Source organism: Scyliorhinus canicula, chromosome 20 (genome assembly GCF_902713615.1).
Source record: "Scyliorhinus canicula chromosome 20, sScyCan1.1, whole genome shotgun sequence".
NCBI classification, from domain to species: Eukaryota; Metazoa; Chordata; class Chondrichthyes; order Carcharhiniformes; family Scyliorhinidae; genus Scyliorhinus; species Scyliorhinus canicula.
In genome coordinates, this window is record NC_052165.1 from 82,947,916 (window position 1) to 82,971,604 (window position 23,689).

A 23,689-nucleotide genomic window follows, 5' to 3' on the forward strand; every position below is an offset into this window, starting at 1 on the left:
AGAAGAGGTTGCGGGTGGGGGGGAGGGAAGAGGGTGCAGGTGGGGGGGGAGGTGGGTTCGGGTGGAGGGGATGAAGAGGGGAAGAGGGTGCGGGTGGGGGGGAAGACGGTGCGGGGGAAGAGGGTGGGGGGGGAAAGAGGGTGCGGGTGGGGGGAAGAGGGTGAAGAGGGTGTGTGTGGGGGGGCAAGAGGGTGCGGGTGGGGGGGGCGAAGAGGGTGTGGGTGGGGGGGAGGTGAAGAGAGAAGAGGGTGGGGGAGGGGAAGAGAGAAGAGGGTGCGGGTGGGGAGGGGAAGGGGAAGAGAGAAGAGGGGGTGGAAGAGAGAAGAGGGTGCGGGTGGGGGGGAACAGGGTGCGGGTGGGGGGGGAACGGGGTGCGGGTGGGGGGGAGGAAGGGGGTGCGGGTGGGGGGGAAGGGGGTTGCGGGTGGGGGGGAAGGGGGTGCGGGTGGGGGGGAAGGGGGTGCGGGTGGGGGGGAAGGGGGTGCGGGTGGGGGGGAAGTGGGTGCGGGTGGGGGGGAAGAGGGTGCGGGTGGGGGGGTGGAAGAGGGGGCGGGTGGGAAGCGAGAAGAGGGTGCGGGGGGATGAGGGTGCGGGGGGGGTGGGGAAGAGAGAAGAAGGTGGGGAGGGGAAGAGAGAAGAGGGTGCGGGTGGGGAAGAGGGTGCGGGTGGGGAAGAGAGAAGAGGGTGCGGGTTGGGGAAGAGAGGAGGGTGCGGGTTGGGGAAGAGAGGAGGGTGCAGGTGGGGGGGGGGAAGAGAGAGAAGTGGGGATGGAGGCTTATAGAAATGGAACAGGAGATCTATCCCCCCGTCCCCACCACATAAACTAAATGAAATCACCCAGTTTTCAAAGGCTTAACTGAAAAGCCTAGTTGGAAAGTGGAGTCTGAGGTCAGAGCGGGTGGATGGCTACCATTGTACATTCTGAACGTAACTCTAATGTGTGGCTTGCTTTGACAGCCCGTTAAAGGTGAGACCATAAAAGCTGTGAAGGCTGCCATTGAAATTGGGTACCGCCACTTAGATGGAGCCTTCTTGTATGGCAATGAAGATGAAGTTGGCGAGGCCATTCGGGCAAAGATTGCTGATGGGACGGTGAAGCGGGAAGACGTCTTCTATACCAGCAAGGTAGGAAATGTTCCTTTACGCACAAAGTCCCAGGCAGGATGCCAGGTGTGCTTGGATAAACCTCCTGGGATGAGATTCCCCTCCATCCCACCCAACATCCTTGGTGTTTACAACAATTTCTATTGAATTTCAAGAAAAGAAAGATTTGAAATAAAGGTTCATATAAATGGAAGTAGAGGTGAGAGGCTGAGGAAATGGGTAAGGGGTAGAAGTAACGGATTGCGGGGGGGGGGGGAATCCGGGCATGCCGAACGTGGGGGGGGGGGGTAAGTTGTCGGCTGATGGAGGGGCAGTGGAAAGTGGGGGAGGGAGTTGGAGGAGAAGAAGGTTGGAGGGTTCAAGCCAGATGAAGAGGGTGTTTCGGAGAGGTCTGCAAGTGACTCGAGATAGGAGGTATTATTTTGCTAAGACTATTTACACTATTTACAAGTCATTATAATGAACACATGATATTCAGGACACAATCTGGTGCTCGTTTCTCAGCATTGGGAGATGGTGAGCCGTTTGCTGACAGTGGGATTCCCTGGCTCCAGCCGCTGTCAATGGGAATTTCCATTCAAACTACTCCACGCCGCCGAGAAACCGCAGGTAGGGATGCGTTTCCTGCAGGACCAGAGAATCCCAACGAACCGAGAATTCCGGCCCTGTTCTGTGCCCGGTTCTCTTGGAGCCCCTCATTCATCTGACCACTGATGTTACAGTTGCATCATTACCATGGTAATGTTCTCATTAACTTAACCATTAACGTATGACTCAATAAGGGAGGTTGTGGGGGGGGGGGTGAAGAGATCATAATATAGTAGGATGGGAGGCCTGATGAAGGGAAAGTTAGCAGGGAGGGGGAGGGAGGACAGGAGGGCTGATGGAGAGTTGATGGGGAGGGGGTCGGGAAGGGAGGGTTGATGGAGAGAATGTGACAAAGAGGTTGTGGAAGCAGATACATTAACGACGTTCGAAAGACACCTCGACAAATACATGGATAGGATGGGTTTAGAGGGATACGGAACTAGGAAGCGCTGAGGGTTTAGGCCAAGGTTAGTATCATGACCGGTACAGACTTGCAGGCCAAAGAACCTGTTCCTGTGCTGTATTGTTCTTTGTAGAATAGGAGGGCTGGTGGAGAGAAGGTGACGGGGGTTGGGATAGGAGGGCTAGTGGAGAGAACATGATGGGGGGGGATTTGGAGAGTGATGTGTGTGAGGAACTGGGCTTTCGTCATCGGCAAGGGGATAGAAATTGGTACGAGTGGAAGGGGGAGAGAGGAATTACAAGAAAGGAGCAAAAATACAGGAAAGGACTGAAGGAGAGTCCCTTTCATGTTGGATTCTCAATGTCTCTTATCCACTTTTTAGAAAGTGCAGAAGAAATCCAAAAGGTTTGGTCGCAGAAGGCAAAGGGTAGCAGTAGAAGGGTGTTTTTCTGAATGGAAGGATGTGACTAGTGTTCCACGGGAATCTGTGCTCGGGCCTCTGTTGTTTATAGTGTACGCAAATGATTTGGAGGAAAATGTAGCAGGTCTGATTGGTAAGTTTGCGGATGACAACAAGGTTGGTGGACTGACAGTGTTGAGGATTGTCAGAAGATACAGCAGGACATAAATAGGTTGGAGGCATGGGCAGAGAAATGACAAAAGGTGTTTAATCCGGACAAATATTGGTAATGCATTTTGGTAGGTCTAACATAAGAGGGGAAATATACTGTAAATTGCAAAATATAAAACATACATAGAACGTACAGTGCAGAAGGAGGCCATTCGCCCATCGGGTCTGCACCAACCCACTTAAGCCCTCACTTCCACCCTATCCCCGTAACCCAATAACCCCTCCTAACCCATTTGGACTCTTAAGGGCAATTTAGAATGGCCAATCCACCTAACCCACACATCTTTGGACTGTGGGAGGAAACAGGAGCACCCGGAGGAAACCCACACAGATACGGGGAGAACGTGCAGACTCCGCACAGACAGTGACCCAGCGGGGAATCGAACCTGGGACCCTGGCGTTGTGAAGCCACATTGCTATCCACTTGTGCTCCTGTGTTGCCCATAGGTTTATCTGGAGGACATGAGGGGCTGTGAAGCTTAAATAGAGGGACATGGATTGGTTATGAGGATATGGAATGGACATATGAGGTAGCATGGATAACGCTTGGGGAGTGTGGGGTGAGATGGAGCAAAGATGAGAAGGTCTTGATATTTTATTATAACTGGGACAGAGTCGCGAGGTTTGAGATGAGCCTTTCATACAGAGCAACTAGGCACTCGGCATTCCCTGTGGCTCCCTCCGCGCTGTCATGTGGAGAATTTTAATGACGCTGGATACATGACCCGGAAGTGAGAATTTGACCCCAAATGTTTTTTAATTAATTTACGGGTTTTGTGTGTCACTGGTTTTGCCAGCATTTAATGTCCATCTCTAGCTTCCCTGCAGAAGGTGGTGGGGAGCTGCCTCATGAACCACTGAGGTGTAGGTACACACACAGTGCTGTTGGGGAGGGAGCTCCAGATTTTGACTCCGCGACAGTGAAGGAACGGCGAAATTTCCAGTTCAGGGTAGTGAATGACTTGGAGGGGAACTTTTCCAGATGGTGGGGTTCCCAGGTATCTGCTGCACTTGTCCTTCCGGTATTCCCTAGACCTGGAATACTTAATAGTGAAGTGCCACCCATACTACCTTCCATGTGAGTTCACTTCAACCATTATGACAGCGGTCTACATCCACCCCAGGCAGAAGTGAAGGAGGCGCTGGACGAACTGTACACAGTTATAAACAACAACGAAACAGAACAGCTGGAGGCCTTGTTCATCGTGGACGGGGACTTCAACAAGCCCAACCTTGAGTGTACTGCCAAAATTCCACCAGCACATCACCTGTCCCACCAGCGGCGACAACACTCTTGACCACTGCTACTCAAAAATCAAGGGCGCCTACCGTTACATCCCCCGACTGCACTTTGGAAAATCAGACCATAAGACTGTGCTCCATCTCCCGGCATACAAGCAGAAACTCGAGCGGGAGAAGCCAGCTAAGATCGTCGTGCAGTGCTGGTCCAAGGAAACAAGAGCTCCTACGTGACAGTGGACTCGTCCATATTTAAGAACTCAGTGACCAACTTAAATGAGTATGTCACCACCATTACAGACTTCAGCAAATGTGTGGGTGACTACGTGCCAAAGAAAGCAGTACGTAAGTTCCCCAACTGGAAACCACTGCTCAATCGCGAGATAGACTCCCTACTGAAGGACAGGTCTGAGACGGTCAAGTCGGGCAACCCTGACCTATACAAGGAACCCAGGTATGACCTCCGAAAAGCCACCCGGGATGCCAAGAGTGAATATCAGACCAAGCTAGTGTCACAGACTAGTGTTACAGACTCTCGGCGGCTGTGGCAAGGCCTAAACAACATAACCGGCTACAAAGCGAAGCTGAGCAGTATCTCCAGCATCAGTGCACCCCTCCCCGATGAACTCGATGCATTCTATGCTCAGTTGTGGCAGGAAACCAACGATCCGCTGTAGTGCCCCAGCAGCCCAGAACACACCCATACCCACCGTCACAGCTTCCAAAGTCAGATCGGCCTGCCTGAAAGTGACCCTCGGAAGGCGATAGGCCTGGACGGGATCCCTGGTCGTGCACTCAGAGACTGCGCTGACCAGCAGGCAGACATGTTCGCAGATATCTTTGACTTGTCCCTACTTTGCTCCGCGGTCCCCACCTGCTTCAAGAACACCACCATCATACCGGTGCCAAAGAAGAACCAGGCAATGTGCCTCCATGACTACCGTCTGGTGGCCCTGACTTCAGTCGTAATGAAGTGAGAGGTTGGCCATGAAGCGCATCATTTCCATACTCGCCTTGATCCACTGCAATTCACATACTGCCACAACAGGTGCAGAGCAGACGCCGTCACCCTGGCCCCACACTCATCCGAGAGCATCACAACGACAAGGACTCCTATTTATTAGCTACAGCTCCGCCTTCATAATCCCAGCCAAGCTCATATCAAAGCACCAAAACCTAGGTCTTGGCTCCTCATTATACAACTGGATCCTCTACTTTCTGACCCACAGACCACAATCAGCAAGAATAAACAAGAACACCTCACCCACAATAGTCCTCCAAACCGGGGTCCCTCAAAGATGTGTACTTAGCCCCCCTACTATATGCCCTGTACACACACATCTATGTGGCAAAATCTGGTTCTACTTTGGAAGGTCCAATGCATGTAGGAATTACAAAGTAAGTGGTTAAACCTTTGCAAGTACTGACAGGCAGAGCGATCTGGGCGTGCATGTCCACCGATCACTGAAAGTGGCGTAGCATGTGGATAAGGTCGTCAAGAAGGCATACGGCATGCTGGCCTTCATCTCTCCGGGCAGTGAATAAAAAAATTGGCAAGTCATGTTGCAGCTGTAAAGAAAATCGCTTATTTCCACAAGTAGGCTTCAAATGAAGTTACTATGAAAAGCCCCTCGTCTCCACATTCCAGCGCCTGTTCGGGGAGGCTGGTATGGGAATTGAACCGTGCTGCTGGCCTGCCTTAGTCTGCTTTCTAAGCCAGCGGTTTAGCCCAGTGTGCTAAATTGCGTACAAGTCTGGTCGCCACACTACCAGAAGGATGTGGATGCTTTGGAGAGGATACAGAAGCGGTTTATTAGGATGTTGCCTGGTATGCAAGGTATTAGCTATGAGGTGAGGTCAGAAACTCGGTCTGTTCTCACTGGAATCCATCAACAACGTAGAAGCCAGCAGAGGACAGCAGGGCAGAGCTTCTGATTGGCTGTTCCGGGGAGATTTGCATACGTACAGTGCGGTCAGCGTAAGTTGAAGGTGTACCTGCGCAAGTGACCCGAGGAGTTTGAGTGCAGACAAGCATCCAGCAGAGGACAGCAGAGCAGAGCTTCTGATTGGCTGTTCCGGGGAGATTTGCATACATGCAGTGCGGTCAGCATAAGTTGAAGGTGTACTTGCGCAAGTGACCCGAGGAGTTTGAGTGCAGGCAAGCATCCAGCAGAGCAGAGCTTCTGATTGGCTGTAAGTTGAAGGTGGTTTGTGAAGGGGCTGTTCTCGTGTGACAGCTTTACCCGAAACACTACTTATGTAGTGTCTCCCACCCATCCTCCTCCTCTAACCAAAAAAAAAGTTCTGTCCGTCGGATTGCTAAACGAACAAGTTTTTTAAATTAGTTTTCACTAGTTGGGAAGTTAGTTCAGTGGGAATGGAGGTTGGGGCAGTTGAATGTTCCTCCTGCAGAATGTGGAGGAAAGGGTCACCTCGAGTGTCCCTGCTGACTACATCTGCGGGAAGTGCACCCAACTCCAGCTCCTCGAGAACCGCGTTAGGGACCTGGAGCTGGATGAACTTCGGATCATTTGGGAGGTGGAGGGGGTTATTGAGAGGAGTTATAGGGAGGTAGTCACACCTCAGGTAAAAGAAGAAGGTAAATGGGTTACCGTCAGGGGAGGGAGAGGGAGCCGGCAGGCAGTGCAGGGATCCCCTGTGGTCGTTCCCCTCAAAAACAAGTATACCGTTTTGGATACTGTTGGGGGCGGTGACTTACCAGGGATAAGCAATGGGGCACAGGTCTCTGGCACAGAGCCTGTCCCTGTTGCTCAGAAGGGAAGGGAGAAGAGGAACAGAGCACTTGTCATTGGGGACTCCATAGTTAGAGGAACAGACAGGAGGTTCTGTGGGAACGAAAGAGACTCACGGTTGGTGTGTTGCCTCCCAGGTGCCAGGGTTCGTGATGTCTCTGATCGTGTTTTTGGGATCCTTAAGGCGGAAGGGGAGCAGCCCCAAGTCGTGGTCCACGTAGGTACTAACGACATAGGTAGGAAGAGAGATGGGGATTTGAGACACGAATTCAGGGAGCTAGGATGGAAGCTGAGAGCTAGAACAAAGTTATTATCTCTGGGTTGTTACCCGTGCCACGTGCTAGCGAAGTGAGAAATAAGGAGAGAGAGGAGATGAACACGTGGCTACAGGGATGGTGCAGGAGGGAGGGTTTTGGTTTCCTGGATAATTGGGGCTCATTCTGGGGTAGGTGGGACCTCTACAAACAGGATGATCTTCACCTGAACCAGAGGGGTACCAATATCCTGGGGGGGGGAGATTTGCTAGTGCTCTTCGGGGGGGTTTAAACTAATTCAGCAGGGGGATGGGAACCTAAATTGTAGTCCCAGTGTACAGGATGTTGAGAGTAGTGAGGTCAGGGATAGGGTTAAAAGTTCGAAAGAGGGCACCGGCAAGCAAGACGCTGGTTTGAAGTGTGTCTACTTCAACGCCAGGAGCATCCGGAATAAGGTGGGTGAGCTTGCAGCATGGGTTGGTACTCGATGTTGTAGCGATTTCGGAGACATGGGTAGAGCAGGGACAGGAATAGTTGTTGCAGGTTCCAGGATTTAGATGTTTCTGTAAGAACAGAGAAGATGGTAAAAGAGGGCGGGTGTGGCATTGTTAATCAAGGAAAGTATTACGGCGGTAGAAAGGACGTTTGAGGACTCGTCTACTGAGGTATGTTGCACGTTTTACTATGGGCGTAAAACGCGTTTATTGGAGTGTATTAACACGCCTCCGTATTCGACGTGTGCTTAACACTACTAGGCTCTGTTCTATGTATTTATTCAGCTCTGGAGTCGCCAGTTGCCGTATAGACAACGTCACAAGTATTCCAAGGTCAAGTTCAAAGTAATAAAGACGATACACCGATTAGTAAGGTTCAAACGATCAATATTTATTATACAGTTATAATAAATACTCATGCACACTAAGAGACTAAGCTATAACTAAACTTAAGTGAACAGAATACTTATCTAACAGGAACAGGCAAGGTCAGAGAACGAGGCCTTCGTCCTGGTCTTGTACTGCAGCCTTCAGCAAGCGTTCTGGTACTGGGGGTCTAGTGGGCTTGGATCGCGTAGCGAGCGTTGAACTTACGGTTTCGGCGGCTGGTGCTCAACGGCTGGAGTCAGGATGCAAGATGTCTATCAGGGCCGGAGCACGGGTTTAACAGACCGGGCTATGTGGGGAATTTGCCTTTATACCCCTCTCTAATGTCCTTGCCCCCTTCTAGGCGGGCTCTACCTTTCGGTACCGATTGGAGCGTTTCCAAACGGTTACCTTCGAAATCCTCCAATGCGAGGGCCTTCCTCGATGTTGGGGGGTGGTTTCGATATTCTTTACTCTGGTGCCATCCTGTCTGCGCAACCAATTAAGTGTTACATTGAGATGGAAATGTTGCCATTGTTCGTGCCTGGATCTGGGCTGCCTCATCAGAATGCTAAGCGCTTTGCCATTAACACCTTTGGCTTGGAGATCTTGCACCTGGCCAGAAACTGGTTTGCTGCTTGCAAAAATGCTAATTAGTTGAGAGCAGACTGTCTGCTCACACTAAACAGGCTTTTCCTTCTGTCTTCCATTTTACTTTGGCTCAGTGTCCATTTTGCGTGGCCAGCATGGCTACAGGTAGTATGGGCCGAGGTTAGGAACAGGACAGGAGAGGTCACCCTGTTGGGAGTTGTCTATAGACCTCCGAATAGTTCCAAGGATGTAGAGGAAAGGATTGCAAAGATGATTCTCGACAGGAGCGAGAGTAACAGGGTAGTTGTTATGGGGGACTTCAACTTTCCAAATATTGACTGGAAATACTATAGTTCGACTACTATAGATGGGTCAGTTTTTGTGCAGTGTGTGCAGGAGGGTTTTCTGACACAGTATGTAGACAGGCCAACAAGGGGCGATGCCACATTGGATTTGGTACTGGGTAATGAACCCGGCCAGGTGTTAGATTTAGATGTACGTAGACATAGAACAGTACAGCACAGAACAGGCCCTTCGGCCCTCGATGTTGTGCCGAGCAATGATCACCCTACTCAAACCCACGTATCCACCCTATACCCGTAACCCAACAACCCCCCCCCCCCTTAACCTTACTTTTTAGGACACTACGGGCAATTTAGCATGGCCAATCCACCTAACCCGCACATCTTTGGACTGTGGGAGGAAACCGGAGCACCCGGAGGAAATCCACGCACACACGGGGAGGACGTGCAGACTCCGCACAGACAGTGACCCAGCCGGGAATCGAACCTGGGACCCTGGAGCTGTGAAGCATTTATGCTAACCACCATGCTACTGTGCTGCCCTTGTAGGTGAGCACTTTGGTGATAGTGATCACAATTCGGTTATGTTTACTTTAGCGATGGGCAGGGATAGGTATATACCGCAAGGCAAGAATTATAGCTGGGGGAAAGGCAATTATGATGCTGTTCGGCAAGATTAAGGATGTATAGGATGGGGAAGGAAACTGCAGGGGATGGGTACAATCGAAATGTGGAGCTTTTTCAAGGAACAGCTACTGCGTGTCCTTGATAAGTATGTACCTGTCAGGCAGGGAGGAAGTTGTCGAGTAAGAGAACCGTGGTTTACTAAGGAAGTTGGAGCACTTGTCAAGAGGAAGAAGAAGGCTTATGTTAGGATGAGACATGAAGGCTCAGTTAGGGCACTTGAGAGTTACAAGTTAGCCAGGAAGGACCTACAAGGAGAGTTAAGAAGAGCGAGGAGAGGCCACGAAAAGTCGTTGGCGGATAGGATCAAGGAAGACCCTAAGGCTTTCTATAGGTATATCAGGAACAAAAGAATGACTAGAGTAAGATTAGGGCCAATCAAGGATAGTAGTGGAAAGTTGTGTGTGGAGTCAGAGGAGATAGGGGAAGCGTTAAATGGATATTTTTCGTCGGTGTTTACACTGGAGAAAGACAATTTTGTCGAGAATACTCCGGTACAGTCGACCAGGCTAGATGGGATTGAGGTTCAAAAGGAGGAGGTGTTAGCAATTTTGGAAAGTGTAAAAATAGATAAGTCCCCTGGGCCAGATGGGATTTATCCTAGGATTCTCTGGGAAGCCAGGGAGGAGATTGCAGAGCCTTTGTCCTTGATCTTTATGTCGTCTTTGTCGACAGGAATAGTGCCGGAAGACTGGAGGATAGCAAATGTTGTACCCTTGTTCAAGAAGGGGAGTAGAGACAACCCTGGTAATTATAGACCTGTGAGCCTTACTTCGGTTGTGGGTAAAATGTTGGAAAATGTTATAAGAGATAGGGTTTATAATCATCTTGAAAAGAACAAGTTGATTAGCGATAGTCAACACGGTTTTGTGAAGGGTAGGTCATGCCTCACAAACCTTATTGAGTTTTTTGGGAAGGCGCCCAACAGGTGGATGAGGGAAAAGCGGTTGATGTGGTGTATATGGATTTCAGTAAGGCATTTGATAAGGTTCCCCACGGTAGGCTATTGCAGAAAATAAGGAAGTATGGGATTGAAGGTGATTTAGCGGTTTGGATCAGTAATTGGCTAGCTGAAAGAAGACAGAGGGTGGTGGTTGATGGCAAATGTTCATCCTGGAGTTCAGTTACTAGTGATGTACCGCAAGGATCTGTTTTGGGGCCACTGCTGTTTGTCATTTTTATAAATGACCTGGAAGAGGGTGTAGAAGGTTGGGTTAGTAAATTTGCAGATGACACGAAGGTCGGTGGAGTTGTGGATAGTGCTGAAGGATGTTATAGGATACAGAGGGACATAGATAAGTTGCAGAGCTGGGCCGAGAGGTGGCAGATGGAGTTTAATGTGGAAAAGTGTGAGGTGGTTCACTTTAGAAGGAGTAACAGGAATGCAGAGTACTGGGCTAATGGCAAGATACTTGGTAGTGTAGATGAACAAAGAGATCTCAGCATCCAGGTACATAAATCCCTGAAAGTTTCCACCCAGGTTAATAGGGCTGTTAAGAAGGCATATGGTGTGCTAGCCTTTATCAGTAGGGGGATTGAGTTTCGGAGCCACGAGGTCATGCTGCAGCTGTACATAACTCTGGTGCAGCCGCTCCTGGAGTACTGCGTGCAGTTCTGGTCACCACATTATAGGAAGGATGTGGAAGCTTTGGAAAGGGTTCAGAGGAGATTTACTAGGATGTTGCCTGGTATGGAGGGAAGGTCTTACGAGGAAAGGCTCAGGGACTTGAGGTTGTTTTCGTTAGAGAGGAGAAGGCTGAGAGGTGACTTAATAGAGACATACAAGATAGTCAGAGGGTTAGATATGATGGACAGTGAGAGTCTTTTTCCTCGGATGGTGATGACCAACACGGGGGGACATAGCTTTAAATTGAGGGGTGATAGATATAGGACAGATATCAGAGGCAGTTTCTTTACTCAGAGAGTAGTAGGGGTGTGGATCGCCCTGCCTGTAACAGTAGTAGACTCGCCAACTTTAAGGGCATTTAATTGGTCACTGGATAGACATATGGATGAAAATGGAATAGTGTAGGTCAGATAGGCTTCAGATGGTTTCACGGGTCGGCGCAACATCGAGGGCTGAAGGGCCCGTACTGCGCTGTAATGTTCTATGTTTCTATGTTCTATGTTCTAAGCTCAACTGCAGTTACATAGGGAGAAACTGCATCAGATGAAAAGATACGTGATGAAACACAAAAAGACGTAATCTTGCTTAGAGTTATCATCTACAGAATGGGTAGCCAAACGGTAGATTCTCAGTATTTATAGATCTTGAAAGTGTATCTGAAATTACGAGATCTTTGTCAGGAGTATAGATTAAAGAAAAATCATACCTCTTCAACTTCATCAGCATTCTCTGTAATCTTGGTGTTCTTGTTTATTCTTATTGAGGCTTTTCTCTATGATATTTACTAGAGGTTGATGATCAGTCTCAACTATGAACTTGGGTAGAGCATACACAGTCATGAAACTTTGTGATGCCTGTTATTAGTCCTAGACATTTTTTTTCTATTTGCGCATACCTGCACTCTGTGGCGGTCATCGCTCTAGATGCGTATGCTGCAGAATCCAATTTGTCTGGTCGTCTTGCTGGAGTAAGAGTGCATCAATTCCATCTTGACTTGCGTCTGTCAAGATTTTTGTGGGTTTAATTGGATCGAAGAAATTTAGCTTTTATTAATTGCTGTTTGAGGTCCAGCCATTCTGCATGATGACGTGGAGTCCATTCAAACTCAGTATTTTTTATTCTCGTTTGTAGAGCAACAGTTCTTGAAGATAAGTTGGAGATGAATTTCCCAAGGAAATTTACGAATCCAAGAAATCCAAGTACAGCTTTCCTGTCTTTTGTTTGCTGCATTTTCTGTATAGATCTATTCTTCATCCGGTCGGACATCTTTAGCTGACATCATCACCTAAAAAATTGACGAGGTAGCAAATGTGCATTCACACTGGTTCAATTTTAAACCATATTGATGTATTTGTGAAATACTTTCCTTCGCCTTGCAATATGCTCTTCCTCACACAGAATTTTCTGATGCGGAGTTCACACATAGGATTCTCCTTCTCACCCTGGTCCGCCATGTTGGTGGAGGAGACAAGGCAACACTTCAGATCAGGACAGACTCGGGGCCACAAGCAGCCTGGAGATGAAGCAAGAGGTATATAATGATGTCCACATAGACTCGAACACCATCTATAATTTCCTTCATTTGCTCCCATAATTCGGTGAAAAATCTCTGATGCGGAGATGACCCCAAGGGCATTCTATTAAAACAGTACCTTCCAAAAGGTATGTTAATTGTACAGAGTAGCTTGCTGGAGTCGTCGAGCTGCATCTGCCAAAAACCTTGTGATGCGTTTAATTTTGTAAAAATCCACGCATTTGACATTTCAGAAGTAATTTCTTCTCGTTTGGGAATAGATAATGTTCCCTGCGCATGTTTTTATTTAGATCTTTGGGATCCATACAAATTCTTTTTTTTTGAGAAAACATTTTACTGAAACATTTGTAATTTTCACAGTTTAACAATTTAACATTTCTTAAACAACCGAGCGGGCCGACACGCGCAACAATATTACAATAACATAGCCTACTACCCCGCTGCCCTATCTCCTGATTACCTGTATATTAAGATCCCTATCCTTGTCTTACACTACCATGATGTGGAGATGCCGGCGTTGGACTGGGGTGAGCGCAGTAAGAAGTCTTACAACACCAGGTTAAAGTCCAACAGGTTTGTTTCAAACACTAGTTTCGGAGCGCAGCTCCTTCCTCGGGTCCTTCATTTACCTGAGAAAGGAGCAGTGCTCCGAAAGCTAGTCTTTGAAACAAACATGTTGGACTTTAACCTGGTGTTGTAAGACTTCTTATTAAAGTACCATGCCTCCCATTCCTCCCCCCCCCCCCCCCTCCTACTGCTGCCGTTCAATTTTCCTTAACGAAGTCTATGAATGGCTGTCACCTCCGGGCGAACCCCTGGGTTGAATCTCTCAAGGTGAACTTGACTGAGAAACCCTGCCGTATCGCTGACCCATATGCCTGAATTTGGAGGCTGAGTCTCTCCATCCCAGCAAAATCCATCTCTGGGAGGAGAAGGCTGGGACATTTCCTCCTCTACCCCCTTCGCCCCCCCGCCCCCAAAATCTGGGGCCCCGGATCTTCCAATACCGGAATCTGAGTCACCCTCCCTTCCAGGGCCTCTGACGTGACATCCGCAAATCGCTGCCAGAATCCCCTCAACGTCTGACATGCCCGGAACATAGGTACATGGTTCGCCGGGCTTCTCCCACAGCGTCCGCACCCATCCCCCTCTTCCTCAAAAAACCTACTCATCCGGGTCACAGTCATATGAGCCCTATGAACCACCTTCAACTGGACCAGGCTAAGCCTGGCACACGAGGAGGATGAATTAACTCTCCTCAAGTCCTTTTCCCATATTCCGACTCCAGCTCCCCTCCCACTTCCTCTTCACCACCCCGATTCGGACCCCTTCGCACTCCATTAGACCCTCCCCTCCCCAACTCACATTTTTGACATCACCTTATCCTGTAGTCCCATCGGGGCGGCAAGGAAAGCTTGAAACCTGCCTCTGAACAAAGTCACCTGCAGGTACCGAAATTCGTTCCCACCCGGCAACACAAACTCCTCCTCCAATGCCTCCCGGCTCGGGAAATCCTCAATGAAGCGATCCCCAAATCTCTCAATCCCTGCCAGCTGCCACCTCCTAAGCCCATCCAGCCCCCAGAGCAAAACGATGTTTATCACAAATCGGTGACCACACTCCCATGTGCTGTCTCCATTGCCCCCATACCCTCGGGGCTGCCCCCACCATTGGGCATGTGGAGTACCGAGCCGGCGAGAACAGCAGGGGCACCGTTAGTAAAGCCTCCAAGCTCGTGCCCTGACAAGATGCTCCCAAACCGACCCCTCCCCCACTACCCACTTCCTGACCATCAATATGTTGGCCGTCCAGTAATAGTTAATAAAACTAGTGAGGGCCAAGCCCCCCCACCCCGTGACTCCGTTCCAGGAGTGCCTTCTTCACCCTCTTTTACCAGCCCACACAAAATCCGAGATCATAGTATTCATTTTCCTAAAAAAGGTCTTTGGGACAAAAATTGGGAGACATTGAAAAAAGAATAGCAGCCTTGGGAGGGCTGTCATCTTCACCGTCTGCACCCTCCCCATCAGTATCAGCGGGAGCATGTCCCACCTGCGGAAATCCCCTTTCAGCTGATCGACTGCTTTACCCAAATTTAACTTGTGAAGCTGTCCAGGGTTGGGGGACTATGAGGTTGGAAGCCGTAGGGTGAAGGCATCCGGAGGAAATTAGGTCACTAACTGTGTTGGAGATAATGGTTTGATGTTCATTGGTCTGGTCATGGTCCAGGGGGTGGTAAGAGGAAGTATCGGAGAGTTGACAGCCTCTGCGAGGTAGAGGTCAGTGCGCCAGACGACAACAGCACCCCCTTTGTCGGCAGGTTTGATGACAAAGTCGGGGTTAGACCTGACGGAGTGAAGAGCAGAAAGTTCGGAAGGAGAGAGGTTGGAATGGGTAAGGGGGGGCAGAAAAATTAAGACAGCCAATGTCCCGTCGACAGTTCTCAATGAAAAGATCAAGGGCAGGTAATTGTCCCGGCTGGGGGGGTCCACTTGGAGGCAGAATGTTGGAGGCACATGAAAGGATCAGTGGAACGGGGGGGAGGATTCTTGCCCAAAGAAGTGGGCACGGAGACGAAGGTGACGAAAGAAGAGTTCAATATCATGTCGAGCCCGGAATTCATTGAGGTGGGGACGTAAGGGTACAAAGCTGAGTCCTTTACTGAGAACAACACGCTCAGCCTCAGAGAGGGGAAGGTCAGAGGGTATGGTGAACACGTGGCAAGGGCTGGGATTGGGAGAAATGGGGTATGAGGGATTGGGACTGGTGGAGGGCCTGGGATGGGCAGCGGTGTTGATACTGGGAGAAATGGAGAACGAGGGATTGGGACTGGTGGATGGTGTGGGATGGGCTGTGGTGTTGATGAGTCGTTGAAGCTTGCGTTCCTTACCATCTGTAAGAAACAGGAAAAGATTCTTATTAAGATGTCGAATGATTTTGACAGGAGCCCACATTCCATTTGAAGTCTTTGATGCTCCTTGGTATGACTGAGACTTGGTTGAGGGAAGGGCAGGACTGGCAACTGAATATCCCAGAGTATAGATGCTTCAGGAGGGATAGAGAGGGAGGTAGAAGGGGTGGAGGAGTTGCATTACTCGTCAGAGATGATATCACAGCTGTGATTGAGGGCACGATGGAAGTTTCGAGCACTGCGGCAATATGGGTAGAACTAAGAAATAGGAAGGGTGCAGTAACATTGTTGGGACTTTACTCCAGGCCTCCCAAAAGCGAGCATGAAGTAGAGGTACAAATATGCAGACAGATTATAGAAAAATGTAGGAGCAATAGGGTGGTTGTGATGGGAGATTTTAACTTCCCTAACATTGAATGGGATTTGTGTAGTGTTGGAGGCGTAGATGGAGCAGAGTTTGTAAGGAACATCCAGGAGAGTTTTTCAGAGCAGTATGTAAATAGTCCAACTCGGGAAGGGGCATACTGGACCTGGTATTGGGGAATGATCCCAGCCAGGTGGTTGATGTTTCAGTCGGTGATTACTTTGGGAATAGCGATCACAATTCTGTAAGTTTTATAATACTCATGGACAAAGACGAGAGTGGTCCTAAAGGAAGAGTGCTAAATTGGGGAAAGGCCAAGTATAACAAAATTCGGCACGAGCTAGGGAATGTGGATTGGGAGCAGCTGTTTAAGGGTAAATCCACATTTGAAATGTGGGAGTCTTTTAAGGAAAGGTTGATTAGAGTGCAGGGCAGACATGTCCCTGTGAAAATGAGGGATAGAAATGGCAAGATTAGGGAAACATGGATGACGGATGAAATTGTGAGACTAGCTAAGAAGAAAAAGGAAGCATACATAGGATCGAGGCAACTCAAAACTGATGAAGCTTTAGAGGAATAGTGGGAAAGTAGGACGAAGCTCAAACGCGCAATAAAGAGGGCTAAAAGGGGTCATGAAATATCTTTGGCTAACAGGGTTAAGGAAAATCCCAAAGCCTTTTATTCGTATATAAGGAGCAAGAGGGTAACTAGAGAAAGGATTGGCCCACTCAAAGACAAAAGAGGGAATTTATGCGTGGACTCAGAGGAAATGGGTGAGATTCTTAATGAGTACTTTGCATCGGTATTCACCAAGGAGAGGGACATGATGGATGTTGAGGCTAGGGATGGATTTTTAAATACTCTAGGTCAAGTCGCCATAAGGAAGGGGGAAGTTTTGGGTATTCTAAAAGCATTAAGGTGGACAAGTCCCCAGGACCGGATGGGATCTCTCCCAGGTTCCTGAGGGACGAAATAGCTGGGGCCTTAACATATCTTTGCAGCATCCTGGAGCACGGGTGAGGTCCTGGAGGACTGGAGAATTGCTAATGCTGTCCCTTTGTTTAAGAAGGGTAGCAGGGATAATCCAGGGAATTATAGACGTGTGAGCTTGACGTCAGTGGTAGGCAAACTGTTGGAGAAGATACGGAGGGATAGGATCTATTCACATTTGGAAGAAAATAGACTTAATTAGTGATAGGCAGCATGGTTTTGTGCAGGGAAGGTCATGTCTTACAAACCTCATAGAATTCTTTTGAGAAAGTGACAAAGTTAATTGATGAGGGACGGGCTGTAGATGTCATATACATGGACTTCAGTAAGGCGTTTGATAAAGTTTCCCATGGCAGGTTGATGGAAAAAGTGAAGTCGTATGGGGTTCAGGGTGTACTAGCTAGATGGATAAAGAACTGGCTGGGCAACAGGAGACAGAGAGTAGTGGTGGAAGGGAGTGTCTCAAAATGGAGAAAGGTGACTGGTGGTGTTCCACAGGGATCCGCGCTCCGACCACTGTTGTTTGTGATATATATAAATGATCTGGACGAAGGTATAGGTGGTCTGATGAGCAAGTTTGCAGATGATACTAAGATTGGTGGAGTTGCAGATAGCGAGGAGGACTGTCAGAGAATACAACAAAATATAGATTGAACATAGAACAGTACAGCACAGAACAGGCCCTTCAGCCTTCGATGTTGTGCCGAGCAATGATCACCCTACTCAAACCCACGTATCCACCCTATACCCGTAACCCAACAACCCCCCCCAACCCTACTTTTTTTAGGACACTACGGGCAATTTAGCATAGCCAATCCACCTAACCCGCACATCTTTGGACTGTGGGAGGAAACCGGAGCACCCGGAGGACACCCACGCACACACGGGGAGGACGTGCAGACTCCGCACAGACAGTGACCCAGCCGGGAATCGACCCTGGAGCTGTGAAGCGTTTATGCTAACCACCATGCTACCGTGCTGCCCCGATTGGAGAGTTGGGCAGAGAAATGGCAGATGGAGTTCAATCCAGGCAAATGCGAGGTCATGCATTTTGAAAGATCTAATTCAAGAGTGGACTATATCGTCAATGGAAGAGTCCTGGGGAAAATTGATGTACAGAGAGATCTGGGAGTTCAGGACAAGGGGCTGGTTTAGCTCACTGGGCTAAATCGCTGGCTTTTAAAGCAGACCAAGCAGGCCAGCAGCACGGTTCGATTCCCGTACCAGCCTCCCCGGACAGGCGCCAGAATGTGGCAACTAGGGGCTTTTCACAGTAACTTCATTGAAGCCTACTCGTGACAATAAGCGATTTTCATTTTCATTTCATTGTACCCTGAAGGTGGCAGCACAGGTCAATAGAGTGGTCAAGAAGGCATACAGCATGCTTGCCTTCATCGGACGGGGTATTGAGTACAAGAGTCGGCAGGTCATGTTACAGTTGTATAGGACTTTGGTTCGGCCACATTTGGAATACTGCATGCTGTTTTGGTCGCCACATTACCAGAAGGATGTGGATGCTTTAGAGAGGGTGCAGAGGAGGTTCACCAGGATGTTGCCTGGTATGGAGGGCGCTAGCTATGAAGAAAGGTCGAGTAGATTAGGATTGTTTTCGTTGGAAAGACGGAGGTTGAGGGGGGACCTGATTGAGGTCTACAAAATTGAGGTATGGACAGGGTGGATAGCAACAAGCTTTTTCCAAGAGTGGGGGTGTCAGTTACAAGGGGTGACGATTTCAAGGTGAGAGGGGGAAATTTTAAGGGAGATGTGCGTGGAAAGCTTTTTTACGCAGAGGGAGGCTGCCTGGGATGCTTTGCCAGCGGAGGTGGTAGAGGCCGGCATGATAGCATCATTTAAGATGCATCTGGACAGATATATGAACGGGTGGGGAACAGAGGGAAGTAGATCCTTGGAAAATAGGCGACAGGTTTAGATAAAGGATCTGGATCGGCACAGGCTGGGAGGGCCGAAGGGCCTGTTCCTGTGCTGTAATTTTCTTTGTTCTTTGTTCAGGAGCTCCGTAGATCTCCTATCCAGCTGTAAAATTTCCCCGACCAGCCTGTCCAACTCCACCTGTTCACTCTTCTCCCTATGGGCCCGAATCGAGATGAATTCCCCTCTGATAACCGCCTTCAGTGCTTCCCAAACCACCTCTGCCACGGTCTCACCCGTGTCGTTGCTCTTTATGTACCCTTGAATGGCCTACCTCAGCCGCTCGGATCTCATCCGCTAGCAGCCCTACATCTAATCTCCATTACAGACATTGAGTCTTTCCTGTGCTCACTCGTAGGTCTATCCAGTGTGATCTGCCACCACGATTGCTGAATATTCAGTGCCCTCCACCCCACCTAACAGCGCTTTGTCCAGTATGAAAACGTCTATCCTGGAATACACCTTGTGCATATGGGAGTGAAATGAATACTCCTTACTCCTTGGCCTCCTGAATCTCCACAGATCCATCCCAACCATGCGCTCCATGAACCCCCGCAACCTTGCGCCATTGCTGGCACCTTTCCCGACCTAAACCCTAACCGGTCTAGTCTTGGATTGAGAACAGTGTTAAAATCTCCCCACGTAATCAGCCGGTGCGAGTCCGGGTCCGGCATCTTCCCCAGCACCCTCCTGACAAACAGGACATTATCCCAGTTTGGGGCGTATATATTCACCAACACCACAGCCATTCCCTCCAGCTTCCCACTAACCACAATAAATCTACCCACGGGTCTGCCTCTATCTTCCCCACCTCGAATGGTACCTTTTTATTAACCAGGATTCCCACCACCCTTGTCTTAAAGTCCATCCCGAATGAAACACCTGCCCGACCCATCCTTTCTTTAATATAACTTGGTCTCGCAGCTTCAAATGCATCGCTTGCAACATGGCCACATCTGTCTCAAGTGTGCGAGCACACGGGCCCTTGACGTTCCACGTGAACAACCTGATCAGGGGGCACTCTACCTCTCTCTCTCTCTCTCTCTCTCTCTCTCTCTCTCTTCTCTCTCTTCTCTCTCTTCTCCCCCCCCCCCCCCACCCCCCCACCCCCCCGTTATAAGTTCAGCAAAGAGCAAAAAAACAAACAGTCCCAAGGTCAGAGCACAAAGGCCCACCCCTCCTCCCTTAACAAAATCTTCTCGTCAAAGGCCTTCAAACAGAACCAAAAGGAAAAGAATTATACATGCAGAATCTCAAACATCTTTTCGACATCGCAAATTAAATTAACAGTCGAAAGTTTATACAAAGCAAAACATCATTCTTAGCTCAGTTCTCCACAGTCAGGGTTAAAGGTACTTATTTTCCCATCAGATTATTGTCCTTCATAAAGTCCGCCACGTCCTCCGGCGAGCCAAAGGACAGCTTCCGACCCTCATAGGTAACCCATAGACGGGCCAGGTAAGCAGTCCACACTTTATTTTCTTCTCATACAGGGCTATCTTTAGTTTATTAAAACTCGCCCTCCTCTGTGCATTCTTCTCCCAAGTCCTGATATACCCGGAAATCAGCATCTTCCCACATGCACCGTTTTGTCTGCCTGGCCCACCGCATGATGCGTTCCTTGTCTTGGAACTGATGCATCGTACCGCCATCGCCCTCCAGGGCTCATGCCTCTGGGGCTTGCGCAAAAGTGCCCTGTGGGCCCGGTCCACATCCAATGGCTTGGGGAACGAACCCTCCCCCATCAGCTTTTCCAATATCTTCCCCACATACGCACCAGCATCCGCTCCTTCCTTCCCCCTGGCAGACCAACGATCCGGATATTCTGCCTTCAAGAACGGTTCTCCAGGTCCTCCACTTTCTCTAGCAGTCGTTTTTGTTGGTCCTGTGACATCACTATCTCTGCTGCCATCGCGGTAGACTGCTCCCCTCATTCTACCGCCAGCTCCTCCAGCTTCTGCATCGCCTGTCCCTGGATCATCACTCTCTCCTCCACACGATCGACCACAGCCCTCATCGCATCTACCACCCAGGCCAGGTCCTCCGCACACTCCCTGCAATGTTGAGTGAACTTTTCGGTCAAGAAGCTCACCAACTGGTCCGTCGACCACTGAGCTGGCGAGGTAAGACCATGTGTCCCTGCTATTGCCTCCCTTGAATTCTGGTCCTCACTTCCAACCAACTTTTGGTTTCTTTTTTTTTTGACATTTTCCTGGGCGCAGCTCCATAACTAAGGGTCACCTCCTCTCTCCTTGCTTTTACACCTTTATTTTGAAAAATTCCTCTAGAAATTCAGTTTAAAACCTACAAAAAGACCACTAAGAGCAGGAGCTGCCAAATGTGCGATCTTTCACTCCATAATCACCACCGGAAGTTGGATCCTTACAAATTCTAATATCTCCTTAAGGTTGTTTTTTACACAAACCAATGAGCTGACCCATGGTTGCCTGACTTTGGATATTATGCCTTGAGATTGTAATCTCTGCAATTCAGCTTTTAATCTCTCTCATAGAACAAAGAACAAAGAAAATTACAGCACAGGAACAGGCCCTTCGGCCGTCCCAGCCTGCGCCGATCCAGATCCTTTATCCTTTATAGATGTGCTGGAACTCTTCTTGGCGGATGGATGATTGGATTCGCACCCTTTTTTAGCAAAATTTTGTACTGATATGGCAATGTGCCCATACCACTAAATACTTCAGGGTATTCACTGAGTAACTGTTGAATATCTTCTTCCATTCGTGATGTCTCATTTGCGTGCATGAAGAATATTTGAATTAACTGCAACTCCTTGCATACTTGAGCACCTAAAGAAGCTTTGTGATCATCCGTAATTTTAAAACAAAGTGTTTTCTGCACTTCTTTGTTGACAACTTTTAAGTGACATGAGCCATTTGACACAATTTGGTTACCATTATAATCTTTTAATTTGCATGCCGCAGGTACAATCTCAATCTCCTTGCATTGTTGAGAGATCATAGAACCATAGAATTTACAGTGCAGAAGGTGGCCATTCGGCCCATTGAGTCTGCACTGGCCCTTGGAAAGAGCACCTATCCCCGTAACCCAGTAACCCCACCTGCTGTAGCCCTCTGTACCCAACCTAAACCATGTGTTTGTCAAGATGCCTTTTGAATGCCGTTAATGATCTGCTTCCACAAAATTCCCTGGCAACGCATTCCAGGCACTCACCATTCTCTGTGTAAAAAAAACCTGCCTCCTCTAAACTTTGCCCCATGGACCTTAAACCTATGCCCCCTGGTGACTGACCCAACAAAAGAGTGCTTGTCCATCCACTCTATCCATGACCCTCCTAATCCTGTAGACATCTATCAGGTAACCCCTCAACCTCTGTCATTCTAATGAAAACAGTCTTGAGTCTATTCAGCCTCTCCACATAACTAATACTCTCCAGACCAGGCAACATCCTGGTCAACCTCTGGACTTTCGGAGGATCTGGGAGTGCAGGTCCACAGATCTTTGAAGGTGGCAACACAAGTTAACAAGCTAGTCAAGAAAGCATACGGAATGCTTGCCTTCATTGGATGGCCATGATGTGGAGATGCCGGCGTTGGACTGGGGTGAGCACAGTAAGAAGTCTTACAACACCAGGTTAAAGTCCAACAGGTTTGTTTCAAACACGAGCTTTCGGAGCACTGCTCCTTCCTCAGTGAATACCTTTCCATTCACCTGTTAGCTATCTGGAGAGGCTGAATAGACTCGGACTGTTTTCATTAGAATGACAGAGGCTGAGGAGTGACCTGTTAGAGGTCTACAAGATTGAGAGGCATGGAAAGAGTGGCTGGGCAGGCACTCTTTCCCAGGGCGAAGCAGTCAGTCACCATGGGGCATAAGTTTAAGGTCTGTGGGTCAAAATTTAGAGGAGATGTGCGAGGCAGGTTTTTTACACAGAGGATGGCGAGTGCCTGGACGCGTTGCCAGGGGAGGTTGTGGAAGCAGATACATTAACGGCGCTCAAGAGGCATTTTGACATTTAATGGGAGGAGGAAATCCTTTGCCCCCTCCACCTGGCATTGTCCTTCCAGCATCCACCGTTCCGGGCTCGGAGGGATATAACAGATATAAGCATCACTTCCTGGTCGAACATCTGGGTTGTTCCACCAGAACGGAGTAGGGAGAGGTTGAAAATGTCTGTGAACACACCAGCCAGTTGGTCTGGGCAGGATCCGAGTACATGACCATGGACTCCGTCAGGACCGGTTGCTTTCCATGGGTTCACTTTTAAGAAGGCCGATCTGACTTCTGAGTCTGTGACGGTAGGTATGGGTATGGTTATCGGTACGTCCGAGGCTGTTGGGGGCAGTTTACAACGGTCTGTTGGCTTCCTGCTCGATAGGAGCATAGAATGCATTGAGTTCTGTGGGGAGGGGTGTGGTGTTGCCGGCTTTTACTGGTTTTGCTTTGTAGCTCATTATGTTGGTTAAGCCTTGCCACAACCGACAAGAGTCCTTGTCGTTCATCTGTGACTCTAGCTTACTCTGGTATTGTCCCTGATGGTGTTACGGAGGTCATTCTTGGATATTTTGTTAAGGTCAGGGTCCACTGTCTTGAACGCCTCCGACCTGGACTTCAGTAGGGAATGGATCTCCCAGTTAAACCATGGTTTCTGATTGGGGAATGCTTTGTCAAGCATCCGTATATAGCTGGGGTACGGAGACATGGCTCCAAGTGACCAACGATGGGAACTAAACATTGAGGGATATCCAGTTTTTAGAAAGGACAGACAGAAAAGAAAATGTCGTGGAGTTGCATTGTTGATTAAATAAGATACAATATAGAGGAGATGTATTAGTACAGATGATGTGGAATTATCTAGGTTGAATTAAGAAACATCAATGGACAAAAACTCTAAGTGGTGTACAGACCACCAAGCTGCAGTTGGGAATAGCATGAGACAGGAAATCA

The 23,689-nt window shown here is 48.8% G+C and overlaps 1 protein-coding gene across 2 annotated transcripts in view; it reads left to right on the top strand.

Moving 5' to 3' along the window:
- The window catches only part of LOC119955008 (aldo-keto reductase family 1 member C23-like protein), an 86,313-nt gene that overhangs the window by 690 nt on the left and 61,934 nt on the right, over window positions 1–23,689 (top strand). For both annotated transcript variants that reach the window (XM_038780805.1, XM_038780807.1), the window contains exon 2: window positions 957–1,124. In XM_038780805.1, coding sequence (XP_038636733.1) covers window positions 957–1,124 — 168 coding nt within the window. The remainder of the gene's footprint in view (window positions 1–956; window positions 1,125–23,689) is intronic.